Consider the following 18,169-nt stretch of genomic DNA (forward strand, 5'->3'; position numbering starts at 1 on the left):
TTTCGCTGCGCGATTCCGTGCTCGCGATAGTTGGAAACTTGGGCCAACTGAGACCTGGGGGTCTAAGAAGTTAGCTGCTAGGAGCTGGGGATCCTGGACTTAAGGACCTCGGTGCGTAGGAAGCTGGAGACTCGACAGTTTCGGAGAACGTTTGGGAATGTTAATGGCCTGGAAAGTGTGGAACACGGTGACTTACAGCTTGTAATTCGAGGATTTTCGAAATTGGCCAGGGGTGCTGGGGAGTTCGAGGTTTTTTGGGGATTTCGGGATTAGCGTTTTCGGGATGGGGTTCGGAGGCTAGGCGTTTAATAAGAAGTTTAACAGGTTGAGTGCCGCACGATTTTGCAGAGAAAAATATACAAAATAATCTAGTATCAAATTATGTAATTGAAATTCGTTATTATTATTGTAGGTTTATCTTGTTGAATGTCAGTATATTAGGTAGTATTACTAGTAATATAGAAAAGTTTCCAAACAATCATCGCTTAGATAGTTTGTAGAGAGCAGTGTAAACGATTCTGTTTCTTAATAATATTGAAGATAAAGTAATAATATAATCTATTTTAAAAATATCTTGACGAACAAGCACACTTTTAAATAAACTGATGTCGAGTCATGCTCGACATAGGAGTGCAAAGGGTTAAAGATCTGAGAGTGTAGGGTTCTAGAAATATGGAAATCTGCAAAGTGTATTGACTTTTAGGCTTAGGTCCTTGGGAAACTGGGAACATAAGAATTTCTAGATTCAGTCCCGAAAAACGTGGGAATTTGACAACCTTGATACATGGAAAATTAAAAGATCTATGTACCCGTTGTTGTAAAAATAAAGAAATTTAGGTATTTAGGAATCTAAATGTAGAGTCATAGAAATTTCGTAACTCTGGTATTCAGAAAATGAAAAACTCTAAGTACTTACAATTATACATCTAAAAATCTAGAAATTTGGTATCATTGGTGTCCAGAAAATTCAAAAATTTAAGTAATTACTCTTACAAAACTAAAATAATCTAGAAATACGGAAAATATGGACATAAAACCCTAGAAACTTAATAACTTTAATATCCAAAAAATGAAAAAATCAAAATCCTTACATTTATACAAATTACAACGTTTCTAAATACGAAAACTATTAAGTACTTAAGAATTCACAGACTTCAAAATTAAATAATGTGACAAATTCATTACCCCAAAATCGCAGTACGCAAGGAAACAATGAATCGAAAGAGCAAAAAGTCGAGGAAACAGGATGCAATATGAACGCGCGCGCGTGTCGACTGCACGAAAATCGAATTTATTAAATGTTTTCGGAATAAACAACGGAGCGGATACAGATGTAGCGAGGTATAGCGCGGAGCGCAGGATTATCCTGCTTTATTTTAGTTCAGTTTACTATTGACGTAGAAGAGCAACGCTGTTCGGGATCGTACATCGCGGCGTAGTCTCGCGTAATCCGCAACACGAGTAACACAGTCGAGATTAATTGGGAGCCTGGTACGGCGGATTTTAATAGTAGACGGAAGTAGGTACTAGAACGTATAGTTTCTAGTAAATAGTGGCGGTAAGTTTTGCTTTGCTGCGAGTGTGCAGCAGGTATATCAGATAATAGGTAAATACAGGTTGAACGTTACGCTGCTAGATGGGAACTGGGTGCTAAGTGTTAGATATTACAAAAGGAGATTGCGTTGAACTCGAGCTTGCAAAAAGAGTAAATTCATTAACCGGAATGGACTTGGTATAGCTCGCGCCTTCGACGGAGGAAAATTATTTGGAATAATCGGCGTGCTATCAATTTTTAAATGAAATTTGTAGGTATACATATTTTTCGTTTATCAGGAATCACAATTTTTGGGTAGGAATTAATTTTACTTTGATACGTTGGCATTGGAGATGCATTAGAATTTTTCTGTAATTACAAGGATTTCTAATTTATCGAGAATTAAAATTTTTGAATAGGAATTCATTTTGTTTTAATATGTTGGTATTGATAATTAAAATTCTTGAATAAACGTCAATTTTATTTTGATACCTTGATATTAAAGACACATTCGAATTTTCCTGTAATTACAGATATTTATAATTGACCGAGAACTCAATTTTCCAAATAAATACGAACAAATTCAAATACACTTCTGCTTTAATACCAACGTTTCAAAATTATTCAGAGAATCAGTACGAAAATTTATTTTCCGCAAACATATCAATAGAATGATCAAAGAAACTAATTATAAAGGTAATAAAACATTTCGCCGGTACAATGGAATCGATAACCAATGACCACAGTTGAGTATTTTCGATTTTAAAATACAAATAAAATTCCCACGGTTATAAATATAATACTAATGAACCCCTATCGAAATTATTGTCTCAGTTTCACTCATTTATGCAGCATTTCGTTATTCATCGGCGAATTACTTCAATGATGTCGAAACAAACTCCGTGCGCTACGGGAAACGCCGCGGTCGATGGAAGTCGTATTAAACGTATTAAACGCCGTGAATAAATATCAATTTGATTGATCGCTATCGGGATCGTTTTCGAATCGTTTCTCCCGGTCGCCCGACTTTTTCCCTCGGAAAACGCGGAACCTCCCGCTCGTCCCTGCTCGTCCCTGTACAGAGTGAACGTTTCCTGGCGTTGATTTATGGATGTTACTCCTGGCCACTGGTTATAAGGGACTCGAGCATGTGTGCTTTGAAACTGGCTGTTTCTCGATCGCATTAACGATAAAATTACCGATAATCCTAGGTTCGAGTGAAATTTCTGGCATTAATTTTTGAAATTTTCTCTTTGAAAAAAGTTTTTTGCTTGATCTGCTAGGAATTGGAGAAAATATTAGATAACAGTAAAAATTATATGTAACAATAATTATTATATATAATAATTAAAACATATTTGAATTTATATTACTTCAAAGTTATCAAAACTTTGAGATTTAAGTTGGAAAGGTTCGAAGTATTTCAAATGGTAGATACGGTAATTTATATAGATAGATGATATATTCATATTTACAACAAACAGTTGTAATTTAAAAAATTATTCAATTAAAAATCACATCGGAGTTAACAAACTTATCCACGGTTAGCTATGCAAATACACCAGCTTCGTATCGAAACTGAAAATAAGAGACCACCTGGCCCGAAAAGCTCCGAAGCAAATTTTTGCTCCAGAAATCCCTCTTTTCCCGGGCTCCCGTGGCCGCTGTCGTTCGTAAGAGATAACAGGGGCGCAATTAATCATATCCGGGGCTGCGAGCCGCACCGGCGTGTCCAAATACGTTATGAACGTAGCGTACGCCATTGTATCGCGTAGCACACGGCTACCAGACGCTACTGGACAACGCGGCCTATGGGGGAAGGGGCGGTCCAGGGGGGTTGCACGGTTCATCAATAACCGGTATTCCCAGCCCTTCTGTCCGTTCTACGATTCTACATCCTTTCCATAAAACTAGCAAGACTGCGTTCGACCCTCTGTCGCTTTGCCAGGCAATTTATTAACTCACGGCTGCAACACCTTTGCCCGTTTTGCAACGTTTCGTTAACTTGTGCTACGTGCGGGTTGGGATTTCTGTGTTGTTGGTGTATGTGGCTGAGATAAGAGGAAGATGGCTTGGTGAAACTAGTCGGGATTTTGAGGTGGGTGTATTTTGAATCTGTTTAGGATGATTGGTTGAATTGGAGGTAGAATAATTGAGAGGATTGGAAGCTTGGGCAGTTGGCTAAGGTATGTCTAGTTTGGATCTAAATTGATTTGGCAATCCAAAGCAAAATATTAGATTGGACTTCTTTTTAGTTGGGAGTTATCTAAGTTAGAACTCATCTAACTTGGGACCTTTTTAAGTTAGAACTCATCTAACTTGGGACCTTTTTAAGTTAGGCCTCATCTAACGTAGGACATTTTTAACTTAGACCTTATTTAACTTGAGACCTTCTTAAGTTGGACTTCATTTAACTTGGGACCACCTTAAGTTATACCTCACCTAACTTGGGACCTTCTTAAGTTCGACCTTATCCAACTTGGGACCTTCTTAAGTTCGACCTTATCCAACTTGGGACCTTCTTAAGTTCGACCTTATCCAACTTGGGACCTTCTTAAGTTGGACCTTACCTAACTTGGGACCTTCTTAAGTTCAACTTCATTTAACTTGGGACTTCCTTAAATTGGGCCTCGTCTAACTTGTGACCTTCTTAAGTTGGACATCATAATTTAGGATCTATATAAGTTGAAGCTCATATAACTTGATACTTCCCTAATTGAACCTCACAATTTAGAACCTACCTAAGTTAGACCTCATCTAACTTGGGACCTACCTAAATCAAACCTCATATAACTTCTGTACCATCCAACTTGAATTAATAAAAAATCCATGTAATCCAGTCTCGCCTGACTTTCACTCTATCTAACTCTGATACAATCTACTTTGTGCTCCATTCAATACAGATTCTATCGCACGCATGCTCCATTATATTTCACCACTGATCACGCATAGATCCCATCATCGACTGTAAAACTTTTCCTGTTCCATTTTTCACCGGCCCTCATACGTTAAATGAAATGTGCAGACACTGCATTGTTCAACTTTTTTTTTTCATTGTTATCGAACGAACCGTTTCCAGTTTTCCGTGTTCCCTCAGTTGGTAGATTTTCGAAAACAATGGAACCGTTCACAAAATGGGCTCCAGTTACTACAAACAGCAGCTATTCCAGCGAACGAAAAATTTTGAGTTTCCCCGGAAAACAACTTTTCCGCGAAAATTTCCGGCATTGTAGTCGATTTCGAACTAATTTAATCCCAAACACGAGAAGCCGGGGAAGATAGCTGCAAAAATTCTGACTTGTCGAAGCTTTCCGAAGTAACTCCCGCTTATTTTGTCGGGGCGGGCATCAAAACCGACGTGCATAAATCTGTTGGTGCCTTCGACGTGAAAATCCACGGCTGATAAGCGCTCGTCAGGGATTTGACAGTGACAGAAGCCTGCATTCGCCGGATCGGGTCCAGATTTCACGACTGAACTCTCGCGGCGCCGTTCTCGTTCGAGGGAATGTTTCCTGTCTCTCAATTAAGCCCGGAATTTGCGCAAGGAAAATCGCTGGAGGATATTTTTAAAGTTTCCACCAGCGATTCGGAAGAGTTACAAACTTTCCGGTCTAGGAAATCGTAAATTAAAACCAAAGATTTGCCAATGCTTCAGACGTTTACTACTGACCCCTTAACCCTTTGCGCTCCTGTGTCGTGACTCAACTCTAGTTTTATTCGCGGTCTATTTCTTTGTCGAAATATTTTCCAAATACATTATATCATGTTATTTCCAATATTATTAATAAAAAGAATTGTTTACACTGCTTTCTACGAACTATTTGTCAAAATGCATTTCAAATCAAACATTACACAATATACAGAGTTATTAAGAAAAAATGCAAAAGAAATTCGGATAGCAAAGGGTTAAAGCATCTTCGAAGCAGAATTCAAACTAAGTTTAGTTTGGACCTGGCTAGCTATGATCTGATTAGACCTATCTAGATCTAAGGATCCAGTTGGATGTGATTAAATCTAAATCAGATTGGATCTACGTAGACCTAAAGTGGATGTGATTATATTCAGCTAGATCTACGTTGGATTCGACTGAATTTAGACACGGCAAGACGCTTTTTCTGATGAAATTAAACGCAGTTAGCAGCTTTCCCAATCCCTATGGACTGTTATCAGTGAACACGTTCCCAGGAACACCATACCTGGCTAGCAACGTTCTCGACAAGCAAAATCAATATCCGGCAATGAATATCAACCAATAAATACCGTCGAATCCTGCGAACTGGTACACGTCAAATCCCGAACAGCTCTTCCTATTATCGGTATTGCGTTGCCCGGGGCCCATGATCATCCGAATAACAACGGAACCAACCGATAAACGGCTAAGGGAGGATTGGGGGGTGGTAAAGATTGAAAGGAGAAGTAATACCAGAAGATGATAGACAAGTAGTCACTTAACGCATTCACTGGGAAATTGACAGTTACCAAAACTGTATTCAGACAAAAACGTGTTTCCATTAGAAGTAATACTAAAAATAAATTGACGTCTTAGCTGAAATTTCAAAATTAATATATCAGTGTATTGATTGACTTACAGAATGTCATACATTTTTCTCGCCAAAGTAGCACATGATGTTCTGATACGTCATTGAAATTGTGACAACATTTAACCCGTTGCAGTCGATTTATTTTCACTGTTGTTCCCTCGAAACTTGTACTTATTTTTAGAGAAATTAATTAGGTACTTTACAACGGTAGAATTCAATATTTTATATTTATTTTATTTATTATTATAATGAGATTGACATGTTATAATCATTCAGAATATGGTACTTGTTGAAACACCACAAATAAGGTATTATCGTCTCCAGCATGACACACAAGTGTAAAAGGTTAACCCTTGGACAAATTTGACGTATCAAAACGTCATAACTGTTTCTTGTCAAAGTCGCACATAACGTTCTGATACGTCATTGAAATTGTAACATGTAACCCTTTGTACTCAATTCACTTCTAATGTTGTTCCCTCTAAACCTGTACTTATTTTTAGAAAAACGATTAAAGGTAGTTTACAGCGGTAGAATTCAATATTCTATATTCAGTCTATTTATTACCACAATATGACTTAATTGTTGTAATCATTCAAAGTATGGTACTTGTTAAAACACCACAGATAAGGTATACCGAATTCGTATTATCGTCTCCAGTATGACACACGAGTGCAGAGGATTAATTTTTTCGCGGACTGTTCAAGTTGAACCGTGAGTTTGTACACTTGCCGCGCAAGCCGGCTCTCCTCGACGCCCAGCGACAGCGTGCCGCGGGGAATTATCGGCGAAACGTCAATATGCATTAGCCCGACGTCCGTCGGACCGTTTAGGCAGCCCCATCGCGCAACCCCTTGATCGTAGCCCCAACATTGTCGAACCTCCGCCTCGGTTCCACGATTTTGCATTTATCGAAACGCGATCAATGCCCCTCTGCCCCGTTTCTTCGGGTTCTTCAACCCTTTCGCGGTCGCTTTCGAATAATCGCGCTTGTTTTCACTTCCCTCTATTTGCCAGATTAATCTTCCCTCTCGCGGAAAATTCCCCTGGATAAAATGGCACGCTGAAAATTCGAAACTTGTCAGAAATGATATATCTCCACTTTGAACCCGTTGATCTCTGTTTTCAATTGAATGTTCATGGAAAGTATTATCTGATAATTGAATTAGGTCCCCAGTAGTCCAATTGGCTACCGTTGCTGAACAATTTCGCCGTTCAAATGTGAATACACCGGTCGACGTTTAAAATTGCCACGGTTCTCCTTTTTTTTTTTGTTTGTTTCGCTGAGGTAAAAAGGAAGCGCATTGTTGTTGCGGCAGTCGATATTCGCTTGATGCCGTGTTTTTCGCCGCGATATCGAGGGTGAAAGCGTCGTTCCCCGCTACCGTTGTACTTTCGGGAAAATATTTGTCGGCCTCGGTCACTGTTGCCATTCCGCGTTTCGCGTCGTGCTCGAAAATTGGGCGAAAATGGCGGTCTTTGAAATTAGTGTTTCGTGAAACTGCGAGAAAAGAAAAGCGCGCTATCAACGTTGTGTTTGTTTATTCAGGAGTTAGCTGAATGATAGTGAACGAAGACTGGATGTCATTTCTGAAGTTAACACTAAAACTACCGAGCAGTTAAATTGACTTTCTGAAATTCCTCTATAGAAACTCGTGGAGTGAATCTATTGAGACTTTAATTGATTTACAATTCAGTTTTCGCATTGCTGAATCAATTTCCTCGATAATTTCTCAGAGAAACACTTGCAAAAAGAACTCAGGAATGTTCTTTAAAAATTCTAAAAATAATTTAATCGAATCTGTATAGGGTGAATCTAGGAGGGATGATCCACCTTCTTTGGTATTGTTACATCATGGATATCTCCAATATTTAACAAAAAAAAGAACATACTACTAAAAGTAGATACATATAAAAAATAATTAAACAAATCTCCATCCAAAATTCAAAATACCACAAAAGACAATTGAAAACACAAACATCCAACATAAACAAACTTCAAAATCTCTGTATTCCCAAAAATATTTCACTCATCGCACAAAAAAGCACAAACTAAATTACCATTTCACATTCGTCACAGTTCACAACCGTCCCATTTCATCCCCACCATTCAAACTTTATTCGAGGAGAAACTGCGCCCTGCAAGGAGCAAATAAAGGATCCGCGTGTATTTAATTAATCATGGCTGGCGGTGGCGGGAGGGGGTTGAAAAAGAGATCGATAACGTCCGTCAAAGGGACACCGTGAGCGCGCAGCCTCAATTAAAAAGAAAAAGGGACGCGGGCAAATGAATTCGCCCGATAACCGTGGTAAATATTTCCCGGCGAAGTGACACATTAAATAGCGCGGCGTTTTTTCACTTTTCTTTCAACGTTCCTCCGAGTTCCCGCGTCCCTAATAAAATGCCGGACCCAGACCCGCGGAATAGGGGATCGTTTGATTGTGCGCTCGCGTGTGGTCATGTAAAAACGAGTTGCCACCATTTTTCATCTCCACGGGTACAGAAACTCGTTACCCCTTGCCCGGGCTTCGCCCCTGCACCCTTTCTAGGGTCGCTCGGGTTTCGATTTCGATGAATACACGCCGGCCGTATCGATTTCGATAGGTCACTTGTCCTTTTCACGTGTTTCAACCCCCACCGTAGCTGCCCCCGCCGCCGCACGCCCCCCCCCCCCCTGACAGGTCGTTTTCACTAGACGGACTCTCAATGATCTTCCCGCACGGCAACATTTTCAATACCACCCCTCCGGTGTAGCCACCTTCATTGTGCACTCTGGTAATATGAACAATTTTTCTCGGGCTCCGTGGTGGTGAGTTCTGTGAAAGGACGGGTCGGTGGGAAAAATCAGGAGTTGATTGATTTTCGAGTGTCAGTTGAGGAGTTAGTGAGCTGTTTTTGGGGCGGGGGTTGTTTCGGATTGTCTTCGGGAAGTCGGATGCTGGATTTGATGTCGAGTAGTTGGGTGTTTAGTTCGATGTAGCTTGATTGGGTGATTGTTTGGTTACTTTGATATTCGAGGGTTTGACTGTTGTTTAACCATGCTGATTAACTGTTCTGTTATTGTACTAATCAGCTGTTTCACTATTTAATTATTCAAGTACTGAATTATTCAAGGATTCAACTATTCTACTAATCAACTATTCGATTATTCAACTGCACAGCTATTCAACTGTTCAATTATTTAATTATTCTACTAATAAAATATTCAGTTATCCAACCTTTCAGCTGTTCAGTGATACGCAACTATGCAATTACTCAATTATTCAACCGCCCAGTCACACAATTATTCAATTATCCGACTACCCAACTATTCAATTATTTCACTATTTCACTACCTCACAGACAAAGGCGATAATAAACTATTCCGAAAGAACATTTCCAAACACTCTCTTCAAACTACCCCAAACACAACAGCACAAACATTATCCCAGCAATCAGATACTCAATCACCCTCTTAACCACAGAAAACCGAGTTCAAAAAAGTATTTCCCGTCCCCGAAAGAAAAAGAGAGCAGCCACACACTCAGGAACTTTCCTTCTCCCCGGCACTTTCGAGTGTATTCCGCCGCGGAAGCAACACGCTTATCTGGAAACTTCTCCGCGCGGATGTTGGGTCGGGCGTTTTCGTGTCTGCTCCCCGAAAGAAAGGAATCTGGGTTTCCTGTTGGCGGTCGGGAACGTGCCCGAAGGGCGAAAGTTGCGCCAAAGAAGAGAAAAAGAATCGCGGGGAGGTGGGAGGGGGTTGGTCGTGGCCGGGGGAGGCTGAAGGAAACGTTATGTAAGTCAGAGACCGGGAACAGCGAACCTACTTGGAATTCTAATGGGGATAAGACCATCGCGCAGCCTGTTGCGTCGCGGCACGTGCTCCTATTAAACCCGACTGCGACCCTGATGCGCTATAATTGTCACGAAATCACTTGGACGCTACCATTCTCGCATACTAATGTTATCTCCTCGTTTCTTCCAGATAACACATTTTTTCTGAATTTCTCCTTTTCTACCTCGAGTCTTGCGATTCTTGGGACGTTGAATTGTGAACCAAGTAGGGTGTTTTTAAACAGCGTTTGTTTAATATTTTTTAATATATTTAAAATTTGGAAATTTTTTGTTTCTTGGAATAGTAATATTTGAACGATTTGGAAGGTTTCTGGTAATTTTTCTAACGTCGAAGCTGAATTCCTGCAAAATTCGAGAATTTTGAATTTGGGTGTTGAAATTTGGCTTATTTGTTTTAAAATAGACTATTTTCACGATTAATAAATAATAGGTTCAATTCGGACACCTATCTCTGTAAAAAAATCAAATCGCAACAGAGTTTCAAGATTTCTATTAATTATTGTTACACCAAAATAGACTATTCATAATGTTAACAAATAAAAACTTTAATTCAAACACTTATATCCCTCAAAAGTTAAATAACAAACCAATTCCAACATATCCACTAACACTAGAACTACATAGCAGTCAAAATGACTGGTTTCGGTTCTTTAGTTTTGTAATTATTCTTATCTTTAAAGTATTAAATATTCGAAATGATTATGAAATAAATAGCTTCACTCGAATGCTATAATGAATGTCTGAAGAAACAGACTTTGCTATCACACTGAAAGGGCACGTTTATTTTCGAGATACTGAATTGGTAATAGCTAAATAGTTCCCTGCTTTTTAGCAGTTTGAAATAAAATTTCCAATTTTACCAGTTTGAAATGGGACAAATTTGTGATGGACAAATATGAAGTGAAATTTGCAATTTTACCAATTTGAAACGGGAAAAATTTGAAATAGACAAATATGAAGCGAAACTTCCAACTTTACCAATTTTAAACCTTTGCATTCGACAGTATTTTTCATTACAGATATTCATTACTTTCCCACTAAATATTAACGATATTTTTCGCAACTAACACAATTGATTATCTTATATATATTAAGGGACAGAACTATTTTATTTCGATATTTCATGTGTCGATACGTTACACAAGGTTTAATAAATTTAAAATTGTATACGTTTGCTGCGTTAAATCAAGTGGCGACTGATAGGCGTCTCTCAAGTGCAAAGGGTTAAAATGGGAAAAATTTGGAATAGAGAAATACGCAGTGAAATTTCCAATTCTTTTTCTTACTACATACATTATTGTATATAGTATAGTATTTACTAGAATATTATAAGTTCATTTTTCCCGCGGAAAGCTGGCTCGCAGCCGCCACTCCCCCACCACCGGTCCATGAAGCCGGCGCAAGCCGAACGCGGCCGAGAGTCGTCGGGGACACGCGAGTGTCGCCGCGCCGCGACATCGACCAGTCACGAGCGGGACAGATTCTGCGCGCGGTCGGTTTTATTTTGGATTTTCAAGCGGACCACCGGTAGGTTAGGTTTCCCCGCGACAAAATAAAAGTGAAAAGCGACGGTGCGCCGGGGCAGAAAGTATTTCCGCGTGACGCGTGTGTGCTGCCGGCCGCCGTGATTTATCATCGCTCGCGTCCGTTGACACGCGCCGCGCACCTATGGGCATGCGCGTCAATTTGAAAAGTGACGCGCACAGCAGGACGCGGCTCAGATTCTCATTGGACGTCGTCACGAATGTGAGTTTCCGTTTGATCGTGTTTTATCAACCCCTCGGCGTATTATTTACTTCCACTACTCGACAATTTGGAAGAAATGCGACAAAATTCTCCGTTCTACTTCAAGTGGACATTTCATTTGAAGATAATACATTGGTAATAAGTTAATAGTCCGCTTTGATCCGTGGGTAAAGAAAGAGGTTAACCCATTGACCCATGATTTTTTTCTCAGCTCTGATCGATGCGGCTACTTTGTCATTAATAATTTATTAGAAAAAGAGAAAAATTCTAAGCTTATGTCATGCCCCTATTTACTTTTAAGTGTAACAGTTGATTACAGAAGAATAAAATTTACTTTAAATTCGAATGAACCAATATATACATTTGTTGAATCATGTTGAAAATCTTCACCACGAGTCTCACTCGTTGTTGTAGGACAAAGAGTTAACTGTTGTTAACACTGGAACTACGTAGCAGACAAAATGACTGGTTTTTATATTTCGTAATTATTAACCCTTTGAACTCTGTAGGCTCCAATATTGCACCGGGAATAATATTAGATATTTTAATGAATCTTAAAGAAACTAACCTACAATTATTAGATTTTTCACACATACAAATTTTGCACTAAGAAGGAAAACAAAAGATCTACGAAATGTAGCATTTTTCATTTTTGCTAGGGATACTATAAAAATTAGTTGCAGTTGGTGACAGATCACAAACCATCTGGAGTGCTAAGGGTTAACACTGACTGCCACGACGGTCACTGATGACCGGAGCTTTCAAATTATAAGAAAATAATTATGACTTAGAAAATAATTGATTTCGAATACAAATTTTCCGTAACGTAAATAACTGAAGAATAGAAGAATTTTCATATCAAAGAATTAATAATTCTTGCTTTGTATGTTTGCTATAGAAAAGATAAGTGATACATAAAACACTGATGTTTTGGCAGTCAATGTGTCAATATCTTAAAAACATTAAATATTCGACACGATCTTGAAAATAAATAGCTTCACTTGAATTCTATAACAGATATCCGAAGGAACTGAAAATAATCAATTACAATTGTCATAGAGATTACACGTCAACCGTATTAACCCTTTGCACTCGAGGGGTAACTCTTAGTCACCACTTGGTTGATACAGCAAAACGAAGTTGAATGTTTAGTATTTTGAATGAAACTTTGTATTGCTATGTGAAATATTTAAATAAAATAGCTTCGTTGCTTAATTTACCTATGAATTATCGTTAAATTAGTTTCAATCAATGTCGTCTCTATTTGGTCGCAAAATGTTAAATACTTCCAGTGAAAAACTTTCGAGTTCAAAGGGTCAAATGCTCGGTAGTTCTAGGGTAGAATTATTCTAGAAATCTTCATCGCGAGCCTCACTCGTCATTACGGCAGGGGGTTAATATTTCCGATGGAATTCTTTTTTAAAAAAATAACGTTATCCATGGATATTCCGAAAGCTTGATATCGAATGGATTATTGGGTTTTATTTATGGATGACAAAAGGTGCACATCCTCAATGGACGTGCAGTGTGCACGGGAGAGGTTAGAACAGGACAAACTGGACGATAAATGGGGGTCTTTCTTCTTCGTGGATTGTGCAGGGTCTGGTTTCACTCGAATAATGTGACAGCTGAGTTTTTATGCTGAGACAGGCTCAGACAATCGTCTAGTAATGTTTGTCAGCGAGTTGGAGACTGTTTGTTGACTTAGAACATTGTTTGATTTTATTTAACGCTAACCGCATTGGGAGATCGTTAGAACTTTATATCAATTCTATATTCTCCAATTAATCAGTTTTTTAATTTGAGCCGTTCATTTTGAAAGTGGTTTAAGTCCGATTTTTAAAAAAAACAAGTTAATCGTTATAATGGTTCTAAAGATACTATATTTCTATAATTATAATTTCTATAATTGAAACTATATAATTGTAATTGTACAGAAATTATTATTATTAGTTAGTGTTAATACGTGGACTTTGATTTTCGTATCGTAGGAAGTGTTTGTAGATCCTTTTGCCAAGGATTTATTAATTTTATTAATTTGTAGAGTAAGTATGATTAATATTGATAATTTTATATATACAACCCTCAATTTTGAGCAAACTCGTTGTAAGTGACTACCTACAGGTTAATTCAAATGTGAAGCACTGAGTAGGCGGAGCGAAGGCTCCTGGCTCTGCCTACTCAGTCCACTTTTGAATCAAATTATATCAATTTTCATTTATCTTGCTAACATAATCCTCTTTCATTAAATAAAAAAAATGTTACGTATTATTTGACACAATGGATAGTATTATAATGTAGTTAATATTAAAGCGAATTAGTTAATTATTCATGATTAATCTCTCATTTCTATTGGACGAGTCGTGCAACGTGGTTGGATTTGACAAAGGGCGCAATGAAACCCGACTAGTGTGGTCGGTTAAATAATCGTCACATGTTTATCAAGGGAAATACTTGAACGCGGTTTTGGGGGCTCGTAATGGCGAGTCCCCGAGGCTGATGTCTCCTTTAACGAGCAGGTATGACCACATAATGGATCCCAACCATTGCCCAGGGTTTTCCTCATTTACGGCTACCTCTAAGACCCCTCGGGCTCGTCTACCAGCAATGATATAAAGATTATCTACGCGATAAAGCGTTTTAGAGGCGCGGCTTGCTAGACAAAAGCCGCGAATTACACTTGATCTATTTATTACCCTCTTAAAACCACATTTTCACACCGTTTTAAATAAGTAAAGTTGAAGTGAACTAGAATGATTAAAAAATTGTTTATTAATTCTCTTAACCCCTTGCCTTATAGAAAACATTTGATGAGATTAATCGATGTAATTATTCAGTTGACGTTGCATTGCAATCAAATAATTTCTTTATGAACATTTAATATTCACCGCGTATTTAGTCTTGCATTGAATTTCTCTCTCTGCTAGGAAGTTATTAATATAAAGCAAATTTCTATTAATTTCTCGAGATTTCTGGTCATTTCTATTTAATTAGAATAAAATAAATTGCTTTCGTTGACAGGTGATTTCGTGAATGTTTATGTTTGGCAAATACACATATTTGTTTATTTTGGAATACTGCGGGGAGTGTTCGATATAAAATTATTCCGAACGTATTCGCTCGTTGTTTCCTCCGATCGAGAGAGCCGGAGCGTTTTCTAACGGAATTGGAATGTTGACTTCCGGTTGACGGAGCGCATCCTCCCTCGTTATCAGACCGGTGGGAGGAGGTCACGGTGCCCATTTCCTACAAGCGATTTTCCGCGAATTGCCTCCATTATGTCCAATTATCGGCTCGGATGAAGGAAGACATATTCTTGATGGGGAGGGAGGGGGTTGGCGGTGGTTGAGAGCCGAAGATGGACCGAAAGAGGGCGGGAAAGGAGAATTTTTATTATGCTTTGAGGGAGGATCGCGAAGTAACCCTTGCACGAAAGGGTTGCACTTGAAATGAGTCGAAGAAAAAGCGAGTATTCCAATAGGAGAGTGAAAAATCGTAAAATTTATATTATATAATAATAATTGTTCGTCAACGTTAACCATACGGGCACATTTTATCTATTTTTTTACCGTAACTAGTCAAATAACTGACTATAAAATAGAGATAAAAATATTAGATGGTAAATTGTGTTTAGTGGAAACAGGAACAGAAGGAAGGATGAAAATTGAGAAACCAATTATTCGGACAATATAGAAATTGATATAAAATTAAATGTACAAAAGAAAACGCAGAATTTTAAATCCAGTTATTTCACCGGTTCTCGGTTAGCGTTAATTATTATTTCACATAAAATTTAACGCTTTGCACTCATATGTAATGCTGGAGATGACAACACAAATTTGTCATAGAACGTTTGAAATTGTTTTAAAAAGTACCACATTATAATGAAGATAAATAAAATAAATATAAAACATTGAATTCTTCTGTAAATTACTTCAAATCAATTCCCTGAAAATAAATTCACACCGAACAACATTGAATATAAATCGAGTGCAAAGGGTTAACAAAAGAAACAGTTATTAAATTTTACTTCTACGACAAAATTTCAAGTTACCAATGTTCCAGAATTCGATACTCATTAATCAATTATTAATTACTGATAATCCAGAACTCAGAAGTTTCTAAAACCACCCCATATAAAACAAAGCATCGAAAAACAATTCTCCCAACATCTAAACTCCAAAAACTCGATTATCCATGTAGTCTCGATAATCCAAAGTACTCAATTTCCCAAAATCTCTGTATCAGTGAAACCCAATGAAAATTTGTATCTTGCCCTCAGTCATAAATACAGGTTTCGTTAACTTCCTCCGAAGGTTAGCATTCGCTGAGTGCATTCCTTGCAGTGACATTCTGCCGAAAAAGAGAACAAGCGAAAAGACAGAAAGAGAGGTGAAACGCGGGGAACGCAGATGCCGGGGCACGTTGTCCAGGGACGGAGAGAGGTCCTCGAGGTCGTCGGCAAGAGAGGTTGAACGGTGCTCGAAGTCAACCTTATTTGCACCATGAATTGCGCGCGTTCCTCGGTGGCTTGCATCAGGGCAATTAAGCCTCTTCTTCTGCGATCGACAGGCACTCGCGCGCCGCGTCGTTTCGCCCTCGACGTCTCGAGTGTCTCATTTGATAGCCTCTTCCTCGAAATTGCTCGGACGTGCCCGAATTGGACACTTGCTGACACTTTTCCGTGCCAGATATTCGCGCTGCGACTCGAAATATCGATGCAGCGAATAGATACCTTGATGCTAGTGTCGCTGATCGCGGCAAGATGGCAGTGACGGCGCTGCCAGATTATCGTAGCAGTGGGTGCTAGCCCTAGCTTGCTAACATAACCTCTCCATCACATTTTGTAATTTCGTTGTTGAGTAATTTGTAATGTAGTTTATGTTTGTTATATTGAATAGAAATATGAATGTTATATTGTTACGTATTAACTTTTTGCTTTACTATAATACGTGTGTCACAATTATTACATTGCGTAGGATATCGTAGAATTTATGACGTATCGATCACAGTTGAGAACTAAATAGAATTAAGTAACATTATGAAGATTAAAGTAATAGTTCTCGCAGATCCCAAGTTTCTCTGATTGTAACTTCTGTTATCAATTATTGCATTGCGTAGGATATCATAGAATTTGTCTATCTTTTCAATAAATTATTACTGACGTATCGATCACAGTTGAAAACTAAATCGCAGAATTAACAATATGAAGATTGAAGTAATAGTTCTCACAGGTCTCAAGTTTCTCTGATTGTAACAGTTTCCTCCAGTTCATCTCTGAGATTTTCGAAAATACCCTCTGCCCAGTTGATATTTCACTATTTCCCATTGATGTCCAAAGGAATCACTAGAACACAGTGTTCAAATCTCGTCGAAGCGACGTGCCCCAATAAAACTACGGCCGTTCCAGGTTTATTTTACGAGTGCGCCAGCCAGAGTCCTCTCTGTTCCGCTTGTCTCTGAAATTTACTCGTATTTATCGTCGTTTCTTATCGTGGCTCGAGCCTCGCGGATCCGAGGCACGTATAAGCAGCGGCTTTACGAGATTTCCGCCATATTCCGTCTCTTCCTTGCCCTCTTTCCCGCCGGTTCACCGGCTCGAACCCTCCATGTCCTCTTCCCCGGCGGAGCGAAGATGAGTTTCGAGTCTTCTGGAGTGGCCTGAGGTGGAAGCCTAGCAAAGAAGCTGCCCCTGGCCGGCCGGCTAACCTTTGAAATTAAACTCTCGACTTCTTTTGATTCCGCGGTAATTCTCCTACCCCCTGGCCCGCGGAAAGAGGAGAGCTGGCCAGAAATTTGCACCGGGTATTCATCGGCTGGCACGTGGAACCCCGGCATTGTTGAGATGATCTCTACGAGTTAGTTATTATTAGGCAAGCTTTCGTGCAACATCGAAACTTTTTTGGGGGAATTTTCAGACAAAATTTATGGAAAGATCTCATTCTCGTTCCAAGAATGTTGACAAATTGAAAATAGAAAAATTAATTATTAATTTGGTAGTAGAATTTTAATGTGCCTAATGTTTGAAATATTGGAGTGGTGTTTGTTGGAGGTGAATTATAGGAAATTTTGAAACGCGTATTGTTCGGTAAATTTAGAAAATAGAGTAGGTCGTTTGTTAATAAATGTCGCCAGTTGGTCTATATTTCAAAGTGAACTGAATATGATTCGAGTGACGATTGTGAGGGTGCTTAAGATGAAATTTCATTTGCGGAGGATGTTATTCTGAGCATTGATTAAATGGGACTGAATAATTGCACGAATTACATAGTCGATGATGGACGGTAATAGTGTATCGTAATGCAATTAAAAAGTAACGAACCGTGTACGATAAATTTGCCGCTGTGCATCGAATTATTGTCAAGCATGTCTTTATTATGCATTATACGTGCGCGCCTGATTATCGAGCCTTATACGATAATACGCCATTATACGGACTCACTAAGGAACTCGTTGCATTCAATTCCTACTGAAATCCCTTGAAACTGGGACACAACGTCTCAATCGAAC

General features: G+C 38.8%; 1 protein-coding gene across 11 annotated transcripts in view; it reads left to right on the forward strand.

The window, feature by feature from the left end:
- Window positions 1–18,169, forward strand: part of heph (polypyrimidine tract-binding protein 1 heph) — a 517,180-nt gene that overhangs the window by 389,717 nt on the left and 109,294 nt on the right. Inside the window, exon 1 of one of the 11 annotated variants that reach the window (XM_076365040.1) lies at window positions 11,523–11,659. The exons of the other annotated variants lie outside the window; for them this stretch is intronic. Coding sequence (XP_076221155.1) covers window positions 11,582–11,659 — 78 coding nt within the window. The 5' untranslated portion in view covers window positions 11,523–11,581. Of the gene's footprint in view, window positions 1–11,522; window positions 11,660–18,169 lie in introns of those variants that run through there. 11 annotated transcript variants of the gene reach the window in all.

This window comes from Nomia melanderi, chromosome 2, assembly GCF_051020985.1.
Source record: "Nomia melanderi isolate GNS246 chromosome 2, iyNomMela1, whole genome shotgun sequence".
Classification (NCBI taxonomy): Eukaryota; Metazoa; Arthropoda; class Insecta; order Hymenoptera; family Halictidae; genus Nomia; species Nomia melanderi.